At 37.7% G+C, this 27,497-nt stretch overlaps 1 protein-coding gene and 1 long non-coding RNA gene across 2 annotated transcripts; both read right to left on the minus strand.

The window, feature by feature from the left end:
* Nucleotides 1-2,059: 2,059 nt before the first annotated feature.
* LOC135764034 (uncharacterized) lies at nucleotides 2,060-4,047 on the minus strand. The gene is made up of 3 exons (XR_010539601.1): nucleotides 3,946-4,047; nucleotides 3,617-3,735; nucleotides 2,060-2,864 (listed from the first exon to the last, which is right to left on the minus strand). It is a non-coding gene; the product is annotated as an uncharacterized lncRNA (long non-coding RNA).
* A 2,728-nt stretch (nucleotides 4,048-6,775) lies between these two features.
* Nucleotides 6,776-27,447, minus strand: nyap2b (neuronal tyrosine-phosphorylated phosphoinositide-3-kinase adaptor 2b). Its single transcript, XM_065275935.2, has 7 exons — nucleotides 26,825-27,447; nucleotides 25,427-25,632; nucleotides 20,765-21,060; nucleotides 15,761-16,855; nucleotides 9,048-10,133; nucleotides 8,840-8,928; nucleotides 6,776-8,756 (listed from the first exon to the last, which is right to left on the minus strand). The coding sequence occupies exons 2-7, from the start codon at nucleotides 25,603-25,605 to the stop codon at nucleotides 8,526-8,528; spliced, it is 2,976 nt and encodes a 991-aa protein (XP_065132007.1). The 5' UTR covers nucleotides 25,606-25,632; nucleotides 26,825-27,447; the 3' UTR covers nucleotides 6,776-8,525.
* Between the last annotated feature and the right edge of the window lie 50 nt (nucleotides 27,448-27,497).

Genomic DNA, 27,497 nt, shown 5'->3' on the forward strand with positions numbered 1-27,497 from the left:
ATTTATAGTGGTGCCTCCTTTTACAGAAGTTGAAATTAGTTACGCACAGAGTTGTTTTACAATTTTATTATTTACTAATAATTAAGCTGAACTTGTTTAAGCTAGTGTGTGCTGGTCATAAAGACGTATGTTTAAATCCATTTTCATCTTTTTCCATCTTTAGTCTCTTAGTTCCCTAAAGTCAATTAGTGTTTTTCTCACGTTTAAACAAATCACCATAAACTGCTTATTAGCTCCCATTACATTGATCTGTTGCTAAAGTGACCTCTCTGCAAAAGTTCTGGTCATAAATTCTTGGCGGCCACCATTAGCAAATTAATGTTGCCAGGAAACAGATCAATTGATGATTTTCTTTGATCTACATCTGTCTGGATGTCCTATGGATCTGTGAATTTTTTAAGACATGAAACATGTTCTTTTTGATAACAAGTGGTAATTTTATAAGCATTCACTACTTGGTCACTTTGGGCCATCTAAGTTAAATAAGTAAATACATGCATGGGTAAGAATTTAAAAAAGTAAAAAAAAAAAAAAATTAAAAGGGTTTTACAAATCAAGTATTGGATAAAAGCAATGTTAAATTTATATGAAATAAGGTTACATTTTAAAGGAAATACAATTTATATGGTGGCCCATTTAAACTCAGGGTGGCCCACTTTCCAGTTTTGTTGGCTGTAATTATGTTACGGCTCTTAAACAGTTAAAAGTCAAACAAGAGCATGATTTGGTGTTGTGGCCAGCTAATTTGATATAATTAATCAAAAAGTGGCCGATTTTAGCTGACTTTACCCTACACTCTAAGGAAAAAAATGTTGCAAAAGCTTGGTGACCTCAGTATTTTAAAAGGGTACAATTTAGATAGAGATATGTATTCATTTGATATCAATATGTACCTTGGAGGTATTAATATGCACTCTTTGGATTTAAAGGGACACTCCACTTTTTTGAAAATATGCTTTTTTCAGCTCCCCTAGAGTTAAACATTTGATTCTTACTGTTTTGGAATTCATTCATCTGATCTCAGGGTCTGGTTATGCATTCATGTGTATTAAAATTAAATTTGTGTCCATTCATAGAGAAAGAGAAACGTTTTCTCTCTGTACACATTTCCTTGCAAGTACAATTTTGCCTGTATTATTGGTGTCCCTTTCAAAAATTGATCTTGAAAAATGTTATGTTTATTGTCCCCCCCAACATTTAGATAAAATTTTCGCCCCTGGATGTAACTACAGAAGAGTCAAGTTTTAAATAGGAAAAATATTGAAACTCATTGGTTATTTTTTTAGCACAATGCTAATGGTCTAATCAGCTTTAATGGATTGTGCTAAGCTATGCTAAAAGTGCTAGCGCCAGACCCGGAGATCAGCTAAATAAAATCCAAAACGGTAAGAATCCAATGTTTAACTCTAGGGGAGATGGAAAATGAGCATATTTTCAAAAAAAGTGGAATGTCCCTTTAAAGGTTTACCTAGGGCAGTGCTTCCCAATCCTGGTTCTCGTGGACCCCCTCCCAGAAAGTTTTAGATGTAACACCTGATTCAACTAATCAGCCTCCTTTCAAAATAGTAAACATGTCTCCCTAACAAGCTGATGAGTTGTGTGTTAAATAAGGAGATATCTAAAATATTCTGGGAGGGATATTCCTCAAAGACCTGGGGCCTCATGTATAAAACTGTGCGTAGGATTCATACTAAAAGTCTACATACGCACAAAAGCCAAATATGGCATACACCAAAAATTATGATTTGATAAAGAAATGTTCCCTTTATAAATCACAGATCACCTGCAAGTGTGCGTACATGAATCATCCTAATATCCCACCCTGCAAGCCCATTCTCCCATCAAGTTTTTTTTTTTTATAAATCACAACCTTTGCGTGGGAACTGGCGTACGCCCTTTTCCAGCCCTGTTTTGTGCGTACGCACGCTTTATAAATGAGGCCCCAGGATTGGGAAACACTGACCTAGGGTACCACCCCAATGACAGCTTTGGGGCATTTATAGAGTAGGCCTTCATGTACTTACAGTAAATCTCAGACACAAAATAAGACAAATATAAATACTTTCTTAATGCTACAGTTTTATTGTTATTTATCGGAGTTCAAGGCATGCTTGTAAGCATAATGAAGCAGTAAAATATCAAAAACACAAAAGGCAGAATATAATTTTTTTTATGTATCTTATAATGAGAAAACAACTTATTTTAAGAAATAGTATGCTTTGATCAATGAGCCACAGATTAATTAACATATAGCATTTCTCAAACCAGTTAATGCAAAATGTTAATTTGGCAGTCCCTCAAGACATCTGTTGTTCCGTCTGTTTAAGGTAGCCATACAGTTAAAACAAGTATTACTTCCAGCCGGACACCGATACACAGGGACATTTCCCCCATTTTCATGAATGCTCTTAAGCAGATTTAACATATCTCGCCTGGATATGCTTTGATCGAAAATATCCTGAAACACAAAAGCAACCCTGTTGTGATCTAGATTGCTAAAAACATCTAAGTATTGGAGAATGTTGTAAGGGTGTCTTGGGTTTGAGCATTTTTCTACACATGGTGAGTACAAAGTGAAGAATACAGTACAGGATTGCTCGATATTCCATCTGTTTATTAAATCGCCCATATGACTTTCCCGTTGATCGTTTACCAGTAACCGATACTCTGCATGGTCAGTAAAATCAGTGTTAAACAAAGGCCGGGCAGCTATTACTCTTTCACCCAAATACATTCGATTGTTGCCATTGAGTGCTCTACGAATTAGCTGAGCAGCATTGTTGGTAAAGCCATGTGTATAATGGTGGTTGCATTCATCTTGTGGTAAAACAACAGCGAAAGCATACTGATTATTCATGTTGGTCCTGCAGGAAAAAGAAGAATGAGTGAAACCATTTAAAAACATTGCATAATTGTGAATTTTGTGTCACACAGAAGATATTTTAAAAATATGAAATTATATATATTTTTAAATATTAGTAGCTACTCTTGATACATTGCTACTCTGTAAAATATGCATATTTATACACATATTATAACATTTACATTATTGGCAAATGCTTTTATCCAAAGTGATTTACAGTGCATTACAAGGTATACATTTTATCTGTATGCGTTAAAACCTATGACCTTTTGCACGGCTCACACAATGCTCTACCACTGAGCTATACAGGAGCAATGTATTGTATATAAAATACATCATGTTTACAAAGTTCTATTGCCTAACATTGAACAATGTTACATTTATACATTAAGAAATACAGGGTTATTTTTGAACCTTGAAATTATGTTACACTTAGATTGAAAAATATTTAACCCAGGGCTTTGTAATAGGACAGAACCCATTTCTGGGTTAAAATGACCCAAATATGTTAGAAGATGCTTTAAAATAATAGGTCTCCTATCACAGAACATCCTCACTAAAATGTATAAGATTATAAGGTGGGTCAAAACTTTTCATAAAAGTTGTCTTCAAATTTTGAACAATACCAATTCTTGTCTTGGGACAACTTTGATTTACTTCAAATTTTGACTGGTTTTCAAATGTGTTTTGACCACAGATACTTTCTAACAGATAATAACTGAGTGATAGTTATAAAGTAGTCAGAGTACATACACTCTTATAATATCACGTGTGATGCTTGCCAAAACTTCGGGTGTTATGGCATCCACCCTTCTCTGAGTCCAGAAACAGAAAAGATAAAGCAGGACGGCTCCTCTGATGATTGCGCACATCTGAGAAAGAAAACATAACAGAAGTGATATGAGTGCTAAAGAGGAAACATTCAAAATCTATGATTACAGACCACATAGTAGTTAGGATGTCATTTTGTAAAAGAGATATGCCAAAAAAACATAAAATGAAAAAAGAGTAATACACAGAGAAATAATTTTTCTTATGTGACAAGTTTGGATTGTAATAATTGTACTAGCTTTAAGACTTACTGTAAGATGCTGTAGAGATCATGCAATACAGAATTAAACAATCAAATGAAATTGTATCGCTTCTGTTCAATTCAATTTCCGAGGTTTTATAGTGGGGCCCTAAAGATCAAGAACAAGATAGGATGTTGGGTAACAGTTAATAGTTGGCCAACAGCTAAAGAATATTTCTACACAAAGTCTGCTGTTGCCCACATAGTTCCTAGAACTATCTATAAGCATTTTTTCTTTTATGATAATGATAGTATTAAATATTTGTCAGTCACCTGTAAAAAATGATGTGTTGGATTTACTTAAAATATATATGCACAATTTTTGCATCATGCATCTGTAAATTCAACCTGAGGAGATTTTAAGTCAAAATCACAAGAAATACATCATTATTTTTTACATAAATGTTTGTTTTACTCAACATTCTTTACTATAAAAATGTAACACAAATTTACTTAACTTATAATGCTTATGTAGACTGTACTCAAATTGTTAAATTCATTTAACTTGCCATTTATATGCATAATATAAGAATGAGTACTTAAAAAACACTTGCTTCACCAAAGAAATACAAAGCAAGTTCTAGACCTCTTTCTACATCTAACAACTATTTAAATGCACCATCACTTATTGTTTGAAAAAACAATCAAAATATTCAGGCGTTAGGGCTTATGGATAATTCTCACAGCGTTTTTACTGATAATTTTAACTTTATTACACTTGAAATTTATGTTACGTTTACCGAATTTTAATTGTAGTTGAAACGATTCAGATTTTTCAATTTACTTTATGCACAGTTTGTATTGTAGTTTATTTTTTTGTGTTGCATGAACAATGCATTTTAAGTAATGTCAAAAATGTTGTAAATATGTATGTTTTTAAGTAAAAACTATACTTATCATAATATGTCATAGTTGTTGAGACAACAAATCACTTTTTACAACGAAGGCAGTAAATATGATATTTTTTGATTTTATATGTTAATGTCCACAAAGTTAGTTTCATGCCCATAGAGCAATTCCAGCATTATGGATGTGACATTTAAGTCAAAAATTAAGATATTATTTTTCCGTGAATGTTTTTATTTCCAACATATTGATCCATCTGCTTATGTCTTATGTCATCTGCTTGAGTCATCAGTAAAATAGCACTGTATACTCTGTTTTAGATTAGGGGAAAAATACATGTGAAATATACCATGTCCCTGTCGATTGGTTACTAACAGGTGATAATCTGCATGGTCGGTGGGTCATTTTACTCTAAACAAGAGATGATGCAATTTAGTTTTAGGAAGTGCCCTGGTCTTATGTTTGCATATAGGCAACTTCTAAATCATTGTACATTTTTCCAGGGTAATTCATTGCTAAAATAAAACGGAAGTAAAAAAAATGCATGATAAAAAAAGTACCTTAAAGGTCAAGAAAGAGTGAGTAGCCTAAGCCTACAGTTACAACATATTGCAACACAAATAATGTGTTTACACAAAGGTCCACATAGTTCCTGAAACTTTAATAAAAAATAAATTGCAGGGTGGCTTGTGAAACTACACTGAAAAAAAAATTTCATTCAATTTACTCAATTTTTTAATGTAAGTGGTTGCAATCAATTTATTTAAGCTCCATACTATATACAGTTTACTTGAACTTAATGTTCATGTACTCAAATTGTTAATTTCATTTAACTTGCCATATGCATAATATAAGAAAGAGAACTTGCAAATACAGCAAAGTGCTAAACCTCTTTTTACATCTAACAACCATTTAAATCACCATCACTTCTTATTGTTTGAAAAAACATGAATAATCAAAATATTCAGGTGTTAGGATTTATGGATAGTTCATTACACTTGAAATTTATGTTATGTTAACCTAATTTTAATTGTAGTTGAAACATATTGAAAAATCTGCTTAGTCGTATGTCATCTGCTTGAGTCATCAGAAAAATATCAGTGTTTCAGATGAGGGAAAAATACATGTGAAATATACTATGCCCCTGTCGATTGGTTACCAACAGGTGATAATCTGCATGGTTGGTGGGTCCTTTAACTCTAAACGAGGGAACAGTGACGATGCAATACAAAATATAATAACTCAATAAAGTTCTATTGTGTTTGCAATTTAGTTTTAGTTTTTAGTTTTTGCCCTGGTCTTGGGTTTGCATATTTTATCAGATCTAAATCATTGTACATTTTTCTAGGGTTATGCATTGCAAAAATAAAACGGAAGTAAAAATAATGCATGATAAAAAGTACCTTAAAGATAAAGAAAGATTGAGTAAGCCAACAATTACAACATATTGCAACACAAATAAATGTGTTTACACAAAGATCCACATAGTTCCTGAAACTTAAATAAAAAGGAAATTGCAGGGTGGCTTGTGAAACTATTTAATTCTATTTTACCTCCAGCATATAGGGTATTTTCTATAACATCAGTTGATATTAACAGTATTTTAAATACAACTTTTAAAAATCAACATTAACTTATATATTATATAAGTTATTATATATTATAATTTAACGGGTGACAGATCCATTATTGTTCTGAGTGCTCTATTAATTAATTAATTATATTTAGTATCATAATAGGTTAAAAAGTTAGTCTCAAACACATTTGTCACAGAGGTCATTACACTGTAAAAAGTGAAAAGTAAAAAAAAAAAACTTTAATTGGTAACACTTTTAAAAAACATTTCAACATTTGTTTAAGTGGAAAAAAATTTTTTTTATTCTATTGTTTTTTTGTTACATTTGTTACAAGTTGGTCCAACTTTTCACTTTTTACAGTGTATGATTAAGATTTGCCAAAAAGAAACTCCGCACATCTCCACAACATTTGCGGTTTATATTTATTTATCTTGAAAAGTGACAATCAGCATACTTTTTCAACTGTTACTGTACATATAAGAGAACACTCAGTGCAATATAAGACAAAGGACATAGGCTTTCTACCTTTCACAGTGCACATTTTACATACAAAGAGATTGTACATTATTACATTTCTGAACTGCACCCAGTGGGCACAAGAGAGTGAATTTCAAACAATCATCTTTATTGTTAATCTGCATACAGTGTAGCTTGGCACACATACAAACAAACAAGCTACAACATCTCAGAACCTCCATGTTTTTGAGACTGTATACCAAGTGCTACCCCTTAACCTCCGATCTAGGATCAGCTCACTCAACCTTTTCGGGTACCCAAGCTGGATCTCAAACACTACTTTAGCCAGATTTATGTTTTCTAGCAACTAGCAACCGATGTACTATAAGTGTACATCTGATAGTTTACAGTCTCTGTGACCTCTGACTCAGTGTGACCCAGTTACAGTACAGTGAGTATCGGTCTCCAAGGCAACACATTTTGTACAGGCATCAAGTTCAAACATGGAGGTCAACGGGAGGATCAAGGGTGAGGGATATAACTAGCATCCGAGTACTTTGGCAATGCAGATGTTGCATTGGTTGTGCAAATGAATGACCACATTAACTGATCTAAGAGGTAGAGGGAGCGGCAAGCAATATGTGGTAGAGGATTGCAGCTCTCTTGCGTACAACCTCTTTGTTTATGCAACCATAATCCCTGTTACCAGGCCTTGCAGCCATAGGTTATACATACAGTATATATATATAGCTAAGAGCTATTGATCATTGGTTTGTGTTGCTAATAACAAGTATTGTGTCCATTTCCAATCAATCTACTCCGTTAAATTATAATTAATAATGGCACAGTCATTCTATACAAGACCACTGCACAAAAAAAATCTTCACAATTATCAGTCCATGTACACAATTCTTAAATAATGCCGAGTTTGATATTCCAGATTGTCATTAATCTCTGGGTGACCATCCTCACTGTGCACTTCAGAGGATTCTCATTGGCCAGCTATTGCCACAGACCCAAAGTAGAGAGGATAACCCCCCTCATTATTACAGATCTACATACACACAGATCAAATTAAAACATCCCTTAAGGGGTCACTGTGTGAATCACACAGAAAAACTGTTACCCTTATTAACAGGTGCAATGACCTGAGCCTAACTTGTCAATCTCTGCTACTTTAATGACTACAAAGGTCGAAGAAATGAGAGTGTGATCATAACAATTAAATCCTTCCTAAAAGACTCAAGTAATGTTTGATCTGTTCATTTCTTAATAATAAACATTCGAATAAATGATCTGATAAAGTGTGGAAAGGCAGCGAGAAGTAAGCTAGCCCTAATCCAACAGATTTCATTCAACATGGCAAAATACCACAGAAATGTCGTCTTAAAATAGAAAGGCAAGTAAAAGCTATTGATGCAAAGGTACTGATTGCGTTTTGCCATGTAAAAAGAAACTTAAATGAAATGAAAGTTAGAAAAACAACGACTGCATTAAATAATATATTTGCAAAGATATTCCATTCAATTTAGAAAATATCTATGGATGCTAGGTCATTTAGGAATCACATTGAGTAAAAAAATATTAGATATCAACAATGATAAGAAAACCTCATAAATGTCAACCTTTGAAATATTGCTATGGTAACCCCAGCCCATCTTTTTCTGATCTGCTGCTACTATGACCCTAAACTGCTCCTAGGGCCAGAAGATCAAATGGCTGTGTCCCAGAACACAGTGGACTGAGCGGGGTAAGGAGGCGGACCGTGCTTCTTCGTCCCGTTGGTTTTCGGCCAGCTGGGCACGTTAGGCAGACTTTCTTTCTTGCATGGGCTACGATCAGGAAGCCGCTGATGAGACCTGATCTCCCGACAGAGTCGCTGTTTCCTCTCAATCATTTCCAACATGGTGCTGTCATCATACAACCAAGGCAATGGGTGCATCTGCAGGACGATGAAACAGATTGAAGAAATCATTTTAGAGTCACATTAGTAAAAAGTGATATTCAGTGACAACCCAACAATACCTTTTGGACATCAGGAGGCTGTCTTTGAGGTGTGCTTTTTGGAGATGGTGTGGAGAAAGACCGGCCTGTCTTTGGAGCTGTCTTCAGATCTGCAAATTCATATACAGCACATTAAAATCAGCTCACATGCTAACACAGAAATTATAGTTATTGTATAATATATAATGTAGTCTTTCATCTTCACGCTTTAAATTAATTCTGTCCTTACCAGAGTTTGAGTTTCCCAACATCGAGCTCATGGAAGACCGTCCGGACCGAATGGAAGATACCACTGCTGATCCTGACTTTGTGTCCCTGTTGTGTGCTTTGGGCGACTCGGTGCTATAGTTACTTCTATCTTTCCCCTCATACCGCGAAAAAGCCTCATTCGCGAGAACACCCCTATCTTTGCACTCTAGTCTGCTCAATGCATCGTTGCCATTGCTGGTCCTTTCCTTGCTCCTGATCTCCGTACCGTGGTTCTTTTCCTTGTCCTGACCGGATTCCACGGCATGCCTGCCACCATTCTTACTGTCCCGTCGACTTTCCAGTCCAGTTCTTCCCACGTCCTTACTTTCGTATCTGGGAGGCAGTTCGATTCCATAGCAAACTTTCTCTCTGCTGTCCCGTCTGGCATGCAGACCATTTTTTAGCAGTTCTTTACTGTCTTGTCTGGGCAAATGGTCTGAACCATTGCAGCCCCTATCCTTGCTGTCCCGTCGGTGCACAGGCTCTGCAGTGTTACAGCCTCTGTCCTTGCTGTCCCGCCTGTGCACAGGCTCTGCTGCAGTGTTGCAACCTCTGTCCTTACTGTCCCGTCTGTGCACAGGCTCTGCAGTGTTGCAACCTCTGTCCTTACTGTCCCGTCTGTGCACAGGCTCTGCAGTGTTACAACCTCTGTCCTTACTGTCCCGCCTGTGCACAGGCTCTGCAGTGTTGCAGCCTCTGTCCTTACTATCCTTACTGTCCCGCCTGTGCGAAGGCTCTGTAGTGCTGCATCCTCTGTCTTTGCTATTTCGTCGAGGGAGTGCCTCCGTGCTACTGCCTCGATCTTTGTTCTCTGGTCGGGGAGGAAGTTCTGGACCACTACACCCCCTGTCCTTGCTGTCTCTTCTGGCCAAATGCTCAACATTTACATAACTACTGTCTTTGCCGTCATGTCGAGATAAGGCTTCGATGCTATTCGGCTCTTTGTCTTTGCTGTTTCGCCGATGTGACTTGCGGTCCTTGTCTCGCTTCGACTCTTTGCTGTGATGGCTCCGCTCCTTGTGCTCACGTTTGGACTCGGAGCTGTGGCTCTTTCCCTTGGTTTCACCTAAAGGACAATACATTTATTTTAGTGACTTTAGTGACAAATGTTAAACTAGGCCTCTGCAAGACTGCTTCTGAATTTTACTGCAGTAATGGAATTTGGCCACAAGGTGTCTCTCTGCGACTTAGGGAATTATGAAGTAGTTAGTTGGTGTTGTTTTGGACTGCTCTGTGGTATCAGTGCTTAAGGCAGTTGTGACAGGTGTGACAGAAATTATCTATCTATCTAGCTATCTATCTATCTATCTATCTATCTATCTATCTATCTATCTATCTATCTATCTATATATCTATCTATCTATCTATCTATCTATCTATCTATCTATCTATCTATCTATCTATCTATCTATCTATCGAAGCCCTTTATTTATTTATTTATGTATTTATTTATTTTGTTGTTAAACACAAAACCATGTTTTGAGTATTTTTGTCAACATTTTTTATTATGCCTCCGTGACTTAAAAGGAACTTTTTTGTACCACATGCCAGTATTGTTTGAATGTGTGGTACAGGACTATCCTTTGCACACGATCGGTGACTGGGTTCATAAATAGGTTACGCACTGTTTGCCATTTACAGTGGGGACAGACGATAACCCTGTATCACCACAGCCACAAACTGTGCCAACCCAGTCTCTACACGAGACAATGCACAGGTGCAGCCTACTAATAGACCATATGAAAATGTGCACAATCAACCATGTCTACAAAAACAAATACACGTTTCATGACTGCCAGATAAATCCCATAAACCACATGGCAACCAGTCAGCACAAACAAAGTCTAGTGCAGCAAAATCAGGTTCTACAAAGAGGTTGAGAAAATAAAAACATACATTTCCCTGCAGTAAACACCAACATAAATGTTAACGCTGGTTAAGGTTGAATGATACTGGTCAGTGCTGGTTTAGCTGGTCAAACAGCATGGCCTTTTTTTTGGTCTTGCTGGCCATTAAAGCCACAATATGTAAGATTTTTGTCATAAAATATCCAAAACCAGTTGCACAGTGTGATATATGCAAAAGTCTTAGGCCACCACCACCAGACTTGTTGTTTTAGATGTTTTAAAGTCCATCCATATGTATTTTTTAATCTATTTTATTAAGATACAAACAGAAAATATAGGAAATATGTACAAAAAATAAAAAATTAAATGTTCAGGACTAAATGTGTTTTTTAGGCATCGTCTGTGTTTAGTGTGACCTCTTTTGGCACTAAACACATCTTGTGTGTTTTTGAGCAGAATGAAGTAAAAAACGAATTTCTTTAAAATTAGAAATTAGGATTTAATTTTATTTAGGTTCAAGAGATCTTGCAGTTTCCTGCTATTGCTCAAGTGGAAGGAGAGTTTACCCTAAAAACTTGATACATCGGTTTACATTTTTATACAGTTTTTAATACTATATGCACATTTCCTGTATTTTCTGGATGTATTCTATTAAAGGGACTGAGAAACAATTATATATGATCTCTATAACATTGCAAAAACAACCAATCTTATTCTGGCATGGTGGCCTAAGACTTTTGCACAGTAATGTTTATTACATGCAGTTGTGTACTCACATTATCCTAAAAATTCTCAAGGATTTGTAAATCCAGAGAAATTCCTATAATAAACAGTGGCCTTGTCATTGTCGTCTATAACTGAAGCAATATCCACAGCACGTTATCCTTAGTTTCTGCTTGTAGAAACTATGGCAACACGTCTGGACAAATGCAGAAGTGGCGGTTATTCAGCATCCAGCATGTAGCTGTTGTGCCTTACTATGGCATAAAATAATGTGATATCAAATGCACAGGTAATCTTCACATTTGTTTTGATAATGCAACCTCTAGCGGTGAAATCCTACATATTGTGCCTTTAAAATGAAAATTCTGTCAAAATTCACTCATTCTCATGCCATTCCAGATGTATGTCATTTCCTTTCTTTAGTTGTTTAACACAATAATGTTATATTATTAACATGTCGTAATGTTATCATCTTATATGGGGGTAAAATGACAAACTTCAAGCACATCCACCCATCACTGATGTAATCCATATGACATCAGTGAGTTAATATATGTCATCCGAAATGAAACAATATGTTTCTCAGAGAAAATATATTTAATATTTTCATCTTATTTAGTGATCGATACGCCATATGTATCTTTACCAAAATAGAGATCACTATGTTGACGTGTTGATCATTTTGAATCGTATTGGTTGTTGTGTGTCTCACGACTATTGTTGTATGTGTGTTTCTCATTACGTATCATGCAAGAACCAATGGGATTCGATGCTATCAGCATGCTGTCTATATATTGCATCCAGATGTTGTTTGTGCTCAGCTGAAGAAAGGATGTCATAAACATTCATCATGCATGCAGCCCTGCAAAAAATTACTTTCTTACTTAGTATTTTTGTCTTGTTTTCTGTAAAATATCTAAAAACTCTTTAAGTTAAGATGCATTTTCTTGATGAGCAAAATTACCTAAGAAAATAAGTCTAGTGTTTAGACAAATATTGAATTAAGTGTTTAAAAAACAAGTAAACTTATTTTAAGATATTTTTTATTACCCCATTGGCAGCTTTTTTGCTTGTTTTAAGCACTAATTCACTTAAAGTTTATATTTTTTGTCTAAAAACTAGACTTATTTTCCTAGGTAATTTGCTCCAATACATCTAATTTAAGAATTTTTAGATATTTATACTGAAAACAAGAAAAAAATACTAAGAAAGTCATATTTTGCAGTTAGGTGAGTAAATTATGAGAAAATGTATATATTTGGGTAGTCCTTTAAGAATCTGATCAGCATACAAGTGCACCAGGAGCCAAAGCATGACATAGGATGGTGACAAGCAATGCTGGTCTTTGAAACTGCATTCAAAAAGGCGAAAGCATGGAACTAAGACACTAATTAACACCACATTAAAAATATAAGCTGAGAGCTTCCAGTCAAAGGCTTAATTAGTTTTTTTTTAGGTGAAGTACAGTACGTGTCTGTGCAGGCACTGCTGCGCTCTTTTCCCACTCACATGTTCACTGCAATGGGGCTGCCGTGACCTGCATCATGATTGGTCTTTAACTCCTCTGAGGGAGATTCTACAGGGAAATCCCTCCCCCCATCTCTTCTGTGTGCTACTTTATCTGTAGTCCCCATTAGATAAGCAGTGAGGTGAAGTGATCACATTTTTATTGGGATGAACTGACTGAACTGATGTCAAGGCCGTCTTGACAATCTAACCTGTCTGAAAGGTGCGCTTAAATTTTTTGATCAATTTTCTGTGAATTGAACCCATGATCGGGTGCCATGCTCTACTAGTTAAAGGGACACTCCACTTTTTTGAAAATAGGCTAATTTTCCAGCTCCCCTAGAGTTAAACATTTGATTTTTACAGTTTTGGAAGCCATTCAGCTGTTCTCAGGGTCTGGCGGTTCCACTTTAAGCATAGTTTAGCATAATCCATTGAATCTTATTAGACCATTAGCATCATGCTAAAAACAACCAAAGACTCTTGATATTTTTCTTATTTAAAACTTGACTCTTCTGTAGTTACATCATGTACTAAGACCAACGGAAAATTAAAAGTTGTGATTTCTAGGCAGATATGTTTAGGAACTACACGAGGGTGGCCATTCGTGCCAGTTCCGCCGGACACCTCCCGAACATGTTTTCGGGTTCGTTCTCCGGAAATCGCGTTGCTCGACCGCATACGTCATTGAGGTTCTCACATTTCAGTTAAAATACATTAGAAAATTAAGATTTATTTCTTTTAACTCTTTCACCGCCAGCGTTTAAAAAAAAAAGTTGCCAGCCAGCGCCAGCGTTTTTCATGATTTTCACCAAAGTTTAATGCCTTCCAGAAAATGTTCTTCTTTAAATAAATAAACATACAATATACCAAATGAAAGAACAGACCCTCTGCTTTCAAACAAAAAAAAAACGTTTCATCCTACCTTTAGTGGTTCTTTTGCAATCAGCTTTTGAATATGGGTAGGTTTTTGCAAAAACACCATATTTTGAGCAAAAAGCAGAGATAATTCTATTTTTGTGACAGACTTTTTATAGAGATCCCATTCAGAGCGATCTTTAAAACAGACACGGACATGCAGCAGCTTGCCATAGGGCAATACTTCCGGGTTTTAAAAATTGGGGAATAGCCACCTGGTGGATAATAGCGGTATTGCGGAAAGACGGAAAATCTCGTCATTGGCGGGGAAAGAGTTAAGACATACAATCATTGTAGTTTCATTCTTACCTTGAAATGGAACAGTTGCTTTTCTGAAATTAAACCCAAAATATTAAACCTTGATGACGTATGCGGTCGACCAACGCGACTTCCGGAGAACGAACCCGAAAACATGTTCGGGACGTGTCCGGCGGAACTGGCACGAATGGCCACCCTAAACTACACTCTCATTCTGGCATAATAATCAAGGACTTTCTGCCGTAACATGGCTGCAGAAGGCTCAATGATATTACGCAGTGCCTGAAAATAGTCCCCTGCCATTGAAAGTTACCAAGGGGTAATATATTTGCGAAACTCTTTGGTTATTTTTCAGCGCGATGATAATGGTATAATCAGATCGAATTAATTATGCTATATGCTAAAAGTGGTCCTGCCAGTACTGGAGATCAGCTGAATGGATTCCAAGAGGTGTCAGCTCCGCATAACAGTTTATATCACATACTCACTCACGCTGTTAAAAGTGCAGTCAACATGCAAAGAAAGAGGCTGCAGACACAGTTTCTACATCACGATGAAGAAGTGAGTCATTGCAACTTAGAAACCGGTTTCATTTTAACCTCTTGCACTACTTAAAGCATAAATACACTGAACAGTTGTCTGCTAAAGATCCTATTATCCTTTAGCAGACGCAGATAATAAACTTAGATGGTCCCACATACAGTAAATAATGCACTTTGACTGTAATGGAAAATATTGACTGTGATAACAGGCACTACATTATCTACCTCCACATGCGCCAGCTACTTACAAAGCCTACAGGCTACTTCAATATCATATTTCTGTATTTATAGGGCATTAATAATCTACATATCTCTTTTTGTCTGGGGCCATTTTCAAAGTATTCTGGTCAGTGGTTAAGAATTGCTTACACGTTAAAAGAAACATGCTCCTGTTTTAATGGATATGCAGGTCCATATCAACACAGTCAATCTGTTTGTTGAATTCACATTAGACCATTGTGCAAAGAGAAGCCTGCCAAAGAGATCTTTGTGCAAGTAGTAGATACATTAAAAAGATAGTTCATCCAAAAAAGAAAATGTTGTTCTAAATCTGTATGAATTTCTTTTTTCTGATGAACAGAAAAGAAGATATTTTGATAAATGATGGTAAGCACACAGCTGATTGTAACCCTTGACTTCCATAGTAGGAAAAACAAATATTATCGAATTCAATGGGTAGCGTCAACTATTCAATTTATCAAAATAATTTCTTATCATTTATCACAATACTTCCATAATATTTGTTTTCCTACTATGGAAGTCAAAATATTTTTTATTGTGTTCATCAAAATAAAATAAAAAATTATACATGATTAGAACAACATGAGGATGAGTAAATGATGACAGAATTTTCATTTTTGGGCAAACTATTCCTTTAAGACAGACAGACAGACACTTACTCTCTCCCAGTTCCTTGCTCTTTTTGCTGCTGGTGTTCTTTTTCAACATGTTCCTGCCAGTGGTGAAGAGGTTGGTGAGCTCATCCAGTGGGCTGGTGGGCGTCCGTGATCGTGCCACTGAGACATTCTGCATAGAGCCGTGGTGACGTCCCCCCGAAACCGGATCCTGAGGCGGTGAACTTTTTCCATGAGGTGTGGCAGAGGCGCTGCGAGGAAGGCCAGCTGCATGAAATGGCCCATCAAGAGGTGGCGACCGCATGAGGCTGAGTGGCGTCAGGGAGCGGCCCATGCTTACAGGTGAGGGGCATGCCGAGTGGCTGCGCTGAAAGCCGTGTGAAGAGGAGGAACTTTTGTAGGGGGCGCAGGGCACTGGGGGTGCAGAGGATCGCCCAGACACCGTTATTGTAGGAGTAGCTGTTAGCTCCCTCTCAGCACGCCTGGCGTGCGCGGTAGAGGCAGAACCAGAAGTTTCCAGAGAAGATGAAGTTGGTGACTTGCTGTAAGGAGCGTTTTCTAACTTGGGAATCTTTGCCACGTCTAGAGGCGTAAGCGGGGACTCGTCCGAGTTCGGCGAGCACTGAGCGGGGGCTGGCGGGAAAACCAGTAAAGGTGGTCTGTGACTCAAAAGGTTGGGAAACGGGGCGGGAATATCACAAAGCAACACACCCCTCGGTGTGCTGCAGCGACTTAGAGGAGTGTAGATATCGATCTCGGATGGGCAAGGCGTGATACATTGCGAGCGACAGCTCGCCAGATCCCAGCGCGAATCGTACTCGTCCAGGGTTGGGTACTTCATCTCTTCATAAACAGCCTCACCTGGCTCGTCATCCTCAAAATGAGGAACCGGTTCCCGGGCCGCATTCCCAGACATTTCGATGTAGATTGGTTCACCCAAGTCTGAGTCCTGGTGTGGGCCCTGCGGCTGGGGCGGAGATGGAGCCTGGCCATTTCTTGAGGATGGCAAGGTGGGTGAACCTTTTGAACAATGATTGCGGATGAAAGACTCGTCGAATGAAGTGCTCAGTTGCGTGTTGGGATTGCGCTTGGGCTTCGGTGGGGGAACTTTCCTGCAGTCCTCACTGCAGCCTTGTGTTCCTGAGTTAGTGGAAAAACCATGAGAAAAGATTAACGCATTTATCCAAATTGACTTTTTCAAGCTATACAGTATGTGTATTCCTTGGTAATCAAACCCATTTTGCGCAGCCAACACAATCTGACTGAGCTTTATATCAGTACTTTATAAAAATGGGTCATAAATACACAAAACGGGAACCATAGTAGTATCTGACAACTGCCATTAAGTCTACAAAGACAATGAGTGAGCATGAGCTTGTGTTTGACAACATTAAGTAATCTGATCATGTTTCTTTACACTGGAGAATTTAATGTCTTTTAATTATTCACATACCAGATGGTTTCTGTCACAATCCAATATTTTATAGAGCATACAATAAAATCTTAAACAAACACAATCTGTCTTAAAAGTGCACATGCGTGGATTAAAATCACCTGTGCAAATAAACTCTTTTACTGTACATGAAAATAAAGATGATAAACGACCTTGATTTCAGTGCTGACAAAAGATAATATGTTATCATATTAGGAACGCTCTTGAATGCTTTTCCCCTCATAAATGCAAAAGCTTGTGGGTGTGTGAAGAAGAGAGAAAAGAGTAAAACTGCAATGCACCCAGATTAAAGTCATTTTTCTTGTTCTCTCTGTGAGTCAGAGAATCCCTGTGCGCATGACTGAGACACAAAAATTGATTATATGTTTTAATTCTGTTAAGGTGGAGTACGGTGCATCTTAAGATCCATTTCAGTGCCCCTTAATGTGCCCTCATCTTGCTGTGTCCCTCTACCATCCCTACGAGCGGATGTGTTTACCCTCGCCCCCTCTCCTGCAGGGGAACTAAATCTAGGTCAATCGCTCCTCCTGAATGAATTCTGCGCTGCCTGGTCCCACCCCTACCCCACCCCCGCTTTACCACGCAACTCTCCTCTCAATTAGGGACATCCCCCACTCCTTGTAGCTCATTGGGTAAAGCTCTGTTGAGCTGGCTGCTAGTCCGTCTCTCACTGGTTGCCTTTGCGGTGTAACTTCCTGTCACCTCGCTGACGATTGGCTGAGGCTGATGTTTAATGCCTGGATTGGTGGAGCAGCGGGGGGTCTCTGTTTCTGTGGGCTGGTTGCCGTGGTATTGAGGAAGATCTGTGTGCGCACAGCCATCCCTTAAAATTTTGACAAAAAGCAACTCACAATGCATGCTTCAGCACAGCGTACTGAAATAATATTATCGCAGCCTGCAGCGTTGATTTTTTTTAAGTTGCGTTTTGTAACTTGACAGATTTTTGGAAAATTGCACTGCACAGCGTGCTTTGTATATTTACATTTATGCAATTGGCAGACGCTTTCATCCAAAGTGACTTACAAGCTATGCATTTTATCAGTAGCCTATGTGTGTTCCCTGGGGATTAAACACATGACCTTTTGCGCTGTTAACACTATGCTCTTACGACTGAGCTACAGGACCACTGTTTATACTATCTGCCTCTTATATTTATATATGTAAACTTATTCTTAGTTCAGTACAAAATGATGGGATGAATGAGAAATGATAGAGCAAAAAAGATACAAAAACAAACACACCTAAAGGCAACACTATTTGTGTGAACCCTTAAAAACACACTTTTTGTTTCATTGCATAATTGCATAGACATAAACTCACAGTCTTTTTGAGATTTGCATAACAATGCCCACCAGAACAATGCTGATGCAACTGATGACAAAGACAGTGTTGAGAAATGCAAAGAACTGAATGACCTTGACCCACAATACATAGCTACACCATCATGTTATATTTCTGCCTACAGCCAATCACAAGAAACTCTCCCCTCTCTGTGAATTAAAAAAAAATACTGATTTTATCATGGTAAGATGATGTCAGGGTAATGTGAGGGTTTTTACCAGGGTAGGGTGAGTCTCTTAAAATTCATTTTGCACTCTGCAGTGAAAAGTTGGCTCATTTCACTTTAAAGAGGATCAGTGGCGGCCGGTGAAAAGTGAAAAGCCCGTCATATGTGTGGTTACGCATTTCAAAATATGTATTTGCGCGTCGAGTGATCCTGTGTGCATCACTTGTCTTGTCAAAATAAGTGCCTTCTGCAGATGCGTCTAAAGGGTTTATGATAAAAGAGACGCTCGCGTTTGCCAGATACTCGCTTAATCTCATGTGTAATCAGAGTTTACTGTTAAGGGAGTGCCTGCATGTATTTCGTCTCTTATATCCTAAACGCGTATATTGACGCGTGTGCAGCAGGGATTTATTTTGACAAAACATGTGATTCACATGGTTTACATGACACAACAAACACATATTTTGAAAACGCAGGCAGCACACGACACTCTGAACACATATTTTGAATTTGCGCCCCTCGGATGAGCAGTCACGAGACGCCACTGAAGGGGACATTTCACAAGACTTGTCAAGATGTCAAATAAATCTTTGGTGTCCCCAGAGTACATATCATTCAAAATAACATATAGATAATTTATTCTAGCATGTTAATATTGCCACTTTGTATGTGTGAGCAAAAATGGTTTGTCCTTTTAAATGCAATTAGTTGATTTCTGAACTAAATGGCAGTGATGTGTTTGGATAGTGCAAATTAAGGGGCGGTATTATCCCCTTCTGACATCACAGGGGGAGCCAAATTTCAATGATTTACCAAAACTAAGTAACTGGGTTATTCTTTTTCACATTTTCTAGGTTGATAGAAGCACCGGGAACCCAATTGTACCACTTAAACATGGAAAAAGTAAGATTTTCATGATATGTCCCCTTTAAAAGATGTTTTCGGCCTGGGGTTTACTTTGAATGGGAAATGAAAAAGATAAGAAGCAGCACCTGTATAGCTCAGTGGTAGAGCATTGAGTTAGCAGTGCAAAAGTTCATGGGTTTAAACCCATGCGAACACATACACAAAATGTATACTTTGTAAGTCGCTTTGGATCAAAGCTGCCAAATGTGTAAATTTAATGTAAATGGATAAGCTGGGATGACTGGATCAGCAAACATTACAATCCAGAGTTGAGCTACAGTTCAACACCTACATCATTCACGGTAGTCCCATGGTTCGATATGTCACACTGTCAGAAAAAATATAAAAAAAATGGTCCCAGCTGTCCCTGGGGCGGTACCCTTTCAAATTGTACACAGTTGCACCAAAAGAGTTCATATTAGTACCTCAAAGGGTACACACTGGTACCAAAGAGTGCATAGTAGTACTTAAAAGAAACATTGATACCAAACGTATAGACGGCTTCATCAGACTCACATGCATTGATGCGATTACGCATCTGGTTGGAACTTGATTTCTAGTTTCTGTTTGTTTAATGGTCTGACTCATTGCTAAACTGAACTCTTGACAAATACCTAGTCAAAAATAACAAATGTTTTGGTTTCCTAGGTAATCTACGTGTTGTTTATTTTGCTTGTGTTCCACGAAAGTCGTTTTTTATGTTGTTACTGCTGAAAAAATATATATCTAAATGGTACATATTAGGACATTTTTAAAGGGTAGCTACTGCCCCTGTGACAGCTGGGGACCATTTTTTTACCTTTTTATTCGACAGTGCAGAGCATGTGCTAGGCCAAATTTAGCCAGAAAGTTATATAAAAACCTGCACTATTCTTTTTAAGCTTTCTTTTGTCTTTCATTAACTCTTTCTAAGCTAGTCAATATTTGAAAGTGTGTGAAAAGCTCCAACATTGAATATTTTCAAGTGTAGTCTTGTTCTGCGTTCAGTCCAAACCTTCATATAATTTGACTATTCAAATTCACGGCATAGGCCGCATTATTGATTCAGGTGTATTCGCTTTTGCATAAAAAACAAGGACTTCGTGCAACCAAATATTCACATCACTGCTAGTAATGCAAAACGTTTCATTGTGCACCAGGGAAATGTAAGGTGAAGCTTGCACTAAACGCTATTGCCTCTTACCATCACACCTCTCTGAGTCATCACCTAGAGTCATCGCCCCACAGGTGGTGGGACTGAGGTCCACAGCTTCAGATGAGATGCTGAGCTTGGTGTTAGGGTCGCGCCGGGGTTTGGGTGGGGGCTGTTTGCGGGATGTAGGGCTGCCCTCTGGTTCCCCTCCTCCCACTGAGTGGAGGGACTGGGAGCGAACAGCAAAACCGGTGTTGCAGGTGGGCTGGGACTCTTGTTCCGCAGGGGCCGGCATGCTCATGGAGCCCATTCGCAGGTGCTTACCCTCTGTGACCACCTCCTCCCCCCTGACAAGAGACCACACAAACACACGGAGGAAAAACACACTGATCATGAATGGATTCTAATGTCAAGTTCAGCATTGCGCTGAACACTAAAGCAAATAGTTTTGTAAGTGAGTCTTAAGTGAGTTCAGATATCCGCCATATCAATCATACTATAATAATCATATCAAAAAAAAAATTGTGAGGGGTAAGTAAATATCTTAGTATGAAATCATCATGTCCGTGAGAGGTCTACAGAAAGCTTTAAATAATAGAATATATAGCTTGAATGCATTGAAAGTTGCTTGGATAAATCTTCCAAATGCAGAAATGGAAATTAAATAGTGAATGTGTGTGTTTGTGATTTGCAGCACTCTAATGATGAGATGAAGTGAAACTATTCATCTGAATGAATGGCTTATTTAGATCAATTGATTTCTGTTTAACACCCCATCAGTTGTAATGATACAGTGAAAGCCCCCCGACGTAGCAGGAATAGATTTTTTTTGAGTGAATTTAACCTCCAGCGGCATGCTTCGAATGCGTGTTGGCCGTGTGGAAAATAATTTATTTTTGTGATAAATGCTCATCTTGAATGAAATCAAAGCAGGATGCAATAATATAATAACATGACATCATCCTCTACATAGACTGCTCTAGAAAAAAAATCTTCAACCCCCCTCTAAATCTTTTAACTTTGCTTGGTATCTACTCCCTAATGTTTCTGCTGCATTGGGTCTGTATCCCTGACTAGTTCTTTTGATGTACAAGATCAAAGATCTCTGTTAAGATCTCTCTCTTTCTCTCTCATTCTCTCTCTCCCTCTTGCTGTCATTAGTTTGTTTAAGTCAAAGATGCAAGTGCTGTTTGTGTTAGCAAACTTCAAGCTGCTTACATTTATTACCTGACTGTGTGCATGGGTTTGTGTAACTTGGTAACTCCCTACACACAGCTGCTGAACAGCAGGAGTCTCCAGAGAAGGGTTCATTGGTCAGGGGCTTAACTTTGCCTAGCAACAGGATACCCACAGAAACCAGACACAAAATCTGCTACTGCTGCACCATGTGCCCATTCCTCTCTCACACACACACACACAAAAGTGTCCAAACATACACACGTGACGGATCAGGCATTAAGCTCTCATTAGGAAGACGAGTGGAGATGTTGGAGCAGCTGTCTGCGCTGCGTGTGCCCGCTTCTGCTCGCGCGCAGACAAGTTTCACACTGTTAAAAGTTACTGACGCAATACTTCTTAGCACAGCCTTCGGTGTTTATGTAATATTTTCTTGTGGTTCAATGTGTAATAAAGAAGTGAACAAAGCAAGGTTTATCCTTATACTGCATATGTTGTTTTTTAAATATATATTTTTGCAATGTTATAGTGATCATAATTGTTTCTCAGTCTCTTTAATAGAATACAAATACATCTAGAAAATACAGGAATTTTCTTTACTTCATTCTGCTCAAAAACACTCAAGATGTGTTTAGTGCCAAGAGAAGTCACACAAAACACAGACAATGCTTAAAGAAGACATTTAGCCCTGAAAATTTTTTTTTTTTTGTACATATTTCCTGTATTTTCTGTTTGTATCTTAATAAAATAGATAAAAAATAAATATGGATGGACAACAACAAGTCTGGTGGTGGTGGCCTAAGACTTTTGCCCAGTACTGTATATACAGTATATAACTTGAGTAATCAACTTACTGCAAATTCTGTATTCGTTTTTTTTAACACAGCAATTTGTATTTTGATTTTTACAAACGTTTAAACACTGTCTTAGTAGCACTTTAAAAACATTATTATGTTTGTTTCAGCATCCCAGCAGCAATATATGTTTTAGCCAAATTTCTGTTTGTCCAAGCAATGGCAGAACGGAGAGAGTGTTGAGAAAAACCTTTTTGAAAAATGATTTTGCATGTTCGCACTGTGCTGCACAAATTACACACATTTAAATGTATAAGAGTGTTTACATGCCTGGAAATACAAAACTAAGAAAGATTAAAGGACAGGGATGTTATTTAGTTCTTTAAAAATGGTGCATTGAAAACATTGGGCAGCGAATTATTATGCAAATAATAATAATAATTATTATTATTATTATAATTATCTGATCAAAACACAGATAAAAATTTAAATGGTGGAGTTAAACACATAATAATATGTATTTTAGTTATATTTTATCAAGTTATTTTTATCAAGTAATTATTTTTAAGTGCATTAAATTCATTTCTGTTTATGTTTTGGGTGCTTACAGCATAGTTGTTGTATGCAAATTAGCACGTGAGTCTGTGCATGGACAAAGTCTCCCAGCGACACGGTGAAAGCACCAACAGAATGGCAGAGAATGAAAGAAGATCCGCCTCACTCAGACCAATGAAGCAATCTGATTGGTTAGTGGTTGTTTCCGCTGTCACCAGGCAGAACCCATCTCCTGCTAGCATGCTCTTCACACTTAATCCCTTTCTAACAGATTTTTTCACTCCCTTCCATCAGTTCCTGTAAAAATGGGTCGTCTTATTGACCCATTTGCTGTACATGTCTCATGAAAAATCCAGCAATTTTTTTCTAGCCCTCATCCTCCAGACACTGAGTTTGAATATTTTATATCAACAACAGCTGATATGCAGACCAGGAGTAGACCAATATCAGAAACCACCAAAATGTGACCAACAAAAGTTCCAAGAAACTTCACCAAGAAAGCTGAGGTGTCTTGTGTTAATTTAGAACTTTATCATAATAACGCCATACTTTAGTGCTGGCCCTGTTGAAACCAAGTGTAACTTTTGTATTTCATTTTGATTGGGAAGATTTGATCAAGATTTCTTTCTTTTTCTATAGCTTAAAATTTATGTTTTGTATATTACAGTAATGAAGGACATTTAGAGATGTGAGAACTTAACTGTGTACATTTATCCATCACAAGCAAATTCATATTCTAGCTGATTTTTCATATTATAAAAATTTAGTTGATGGTCTAAAGTTTTAGACTGACCCAAACTAGTACAATAATAAACTGCAAAAGTCCAAAATCATAAGTCAAATAAACACTGTAAAATATTTCTGTAGAAATTACAGTAAACTAGCTGCCAGTAACTTACTGTAGATTTTACATTTATGTTATTTACAGGCAACAGTTTGTTTAAAGTTAAATGAACATGAAACATTTTCAGTCTTTTCTTCTACAGTAAGTTACTGGCAACCAGCTGCATAATTACAGCAATTTTTTTACAGTGAAAACCAGAATTTATTCACATAGATATTATAAGATTACAATATCGTACATCTACAAGCATAAATTATTAAAATTCTTTCTAATTTACCCAAAAACTGAATATATTTTGATAAATGATAGTAACCACACAGTTGATGGTACCTATGACATCCATAGTATTTGTTTTTCCTACTATGGAAGTCAGTGGGTACTGTCAACTGTGTGCTTACATCTTTTGTGTTCAACACAATAAAGAAACTCATGGTTTAGAAAAAATTTACATTTTTAGGTGAACATCCCTTTAACACACTTCTGTTAATGTTTTACTATTCATGTTATGCCCTGCGGTAACGAGTGAATTGCGATTAGCCAGCATTCCTCGTAAGCACAAACTTACGTCATGCCAGAGCTGAAATAAACGGTTTAGTTAGTAGCAGCCTGAGCTGGTGTGAAAGATCACTCTAAGAGCATTTGGCTATTATTGCACTTAGAAGATGATGCCAAATGTGATCAATACAACATATGCCAACGGGTCTGGGGCAGCACTCAACAGTAAATTGCCCACTGACACAATTACAGCCATGATGATGTTAGTAAGGCCACTGATTTGAAGTGTCAAAATCCTATTTGACGCCTTGGCTCATGACTACAATCACTTTTGAATGACTCAAATTGCATTAAACTGAAAAGCTAGACTACATGTAATGCCTCTTAGTGGAATAGTTTGAAACTAATATAAATATAATCACTCCTACAGTAATGTAGAGAAACAATATCCAAAGTTTTTCCATTATTTGTCTTCCTCGAAATCGCATTTCGTGTCTTAGGCGCAGCCTTTAATATGCCTCCCAAAAAAGATTCTCGAGAAAGTCCTAAATAGTTTAAAAATAGAAAAACAATCAACCTTAATGTGTTAAAACGGACATGGTCTTTCTGCCATCCACAGCGTGGCTATATGCCATCGCCAGAGGGACTCAGTGTGTGGGAGCACCACAGTAGGGCTTGTTTCCTTATGTAGCTTTTTTCGCACATGTAGCCGGAGTAATTGAATGCTTACATCTATCATGCTACCTTAAGAGTGAGCACCCTCCAGTCTAACACCTCATTTGCTTACATTAGGTTATGCAACCATGTGCACCTGTGTGACTGTGTATGTGTCTCTCCAGAACCACTTGCCTTTTAATAGCGTCTTCCTGCTTTCGCTTCTTCTCGTTTTTCTCCTGAAAGTTAATCCTGCTTTTCTCATTCCACACGTAGTCGGGGTTCTGTGTGACCAATCCTTTATACACTATTAGTCCACAGTCTTCAACATACTGGAAAAACGTAAGAGAACCTTCCTGTTTGGAGCTAAGCATTGCTTACAGGCATTCCAACAGGGCAGTCTGGAAAGAAAAAAATGAATTAATTAATATCGATTGTCATTATTGTTTATGTGAAGCATGTCATAACTATAACATCAATTTAGTTAATGATATTAAAGTATGTGTGTAATCTTATAAACTTTGAATCTCTGTTTATACATCACATCAAAATGGGTATTTTGAACATCAATAAATATTCTAGGTCAATGAGATTATCAAATACACAGAGATAGCTAGGCTCTAAAACCTCAGATATACAAAGAGATTAAGCAAAGTGTAGTATTGTTTATAGCCTGGTTCTCACAGGAAACAGGCCAGTGCATTTCCCAGCCCGGATTATGAGGTGTATAGGAGTAAGACACTGGTTAGTGGATCAACAGTTTTTGCACAGACAAGCATGTTTATATGAAGAGTATTTTTGTGAGCGTGTAAAACTTTATGTTGATGCAGCAATGCAGAGAGTGTGGGTGTGCAGTGTGTTGCACTGTACATCTGCAGAAGTCTGACTAGGAGACTGTATGTTATGTAGGTCAGTATTATCAGAGAGATCCAAGAATCTGGGTATGTTTACGTGTGAGGGGAAGTGTGTGTGTGTGTGTGTGCATGCATGTGAGGAGGGGGTTGGGGGCTTAGAGCAGTCAGATGGGCATTGCACTGGCAACTTAGACATCCAGCATCACTGCCCAGTATGATCTGTCAGTAGGCATTGAAATTACAAAGTTAACTGTCCGAGCTAAAGCTAAGTGACTTATATGTTGACAGTGAACAGTGTTGAATACTAAGTGGGCTGGCCTATCTTTAAGCATTATGGATCTTCCCTTTAAATCTGAAATATATGTTTTAGATTATTTTCTGCATGTTCTCTTTAAATGTTTTTTTTTTCCATTCAGTTTTTTTATCCTGAACTCCATCATCTCTCATTCTAGTCCTTCACTTGACATTACTTGCAACAGTTGGCCCTCTGGGAAAAGACAACCCTATTTCCAAAATTAAAGCAGGCTAAATGAGTATCTAAGTAATAGCTAGAAAGAATCAGACTTCACTAAAAAAAAGTCCCGACCAAATTGTGAGGTTAAGTCATGAAAATTCAGTGGTTGTATTAATAAAAGGGATGGTTTATTAAACGCAAAAGATGTTGATATAAAGTAGTGCAATGAGGATAAAGTTTCTGTTCCAAGGTGAAAGGGACACAAGCTGAAAGTTTAATACTTACAGAGGAACTATCTCCATGCAGGTTGTGTAAATCCATTTAGACTCCTAAAACCTGAGGTTCCAATAGTAGTCCCGCAGGAAACATTCAAGCCATTGTAAAGTCACACTCGGCAAGTCAGCAAACTCGAATTCATGGGTTCCAGGTGCCGGAGGTCAGGAAGATGCAGGGGTAAAAATGGTAGCCTGCAGCTTTTTGTAAGCAAACAATCTTAAGCACCCTGCGTCTGTGCAGCACTCCAGTCGGGAAAGATCCTCTCCACCTCATCTGTCCATAACAAACCTCCTAAAGCATGATAACATTACAGAAATAACCACAGAAATACTTCCTGACTCCCAGGCACACATGCACTTTGAAAAGTCTGGCTTAAGAGCAAAACAAAACACGAGCACATAGAGTCTTCCAAGACGAATCACATACACTCAGAAGAAGACATTGCAAAGTGAATTCTTCCTTGTTTTTGTGAAGGACGTACTTGAGCAAGAGCTGTGCTGTTCTCGGATGTAGGGCTCCTCTCTGAGTGGATGCCACAGCAGATTAACTCAAGCTTCAAAACACAAAGAACACGCCTCCTCCCTCCTCCTCTCGCCTCTCTCTTTCCCGCTCTCAGTACCATGGACAGCACCTCTGCAGCTCCACAGCTTTTGTTGATGGGCTGTAGTAAAAGAGGCGGGAA

The sequence above is a fragment of the Paramisgurnus dabryanus genome, chromosome 6 (assembly GCF_030506205.2).
Source record: "Paramisgurnus dabryanus chromosome 6, PD_genome_1.1, whole genome shotgun sequence".
Taxonomy (NCBI): domain Eukaryota; kingdom Metazoa; phylum Chordata; class Actinopteri; order Cypriniformes; family Cobitidae; genus Paramisgurnus; species Paramisgurnus dabryanus.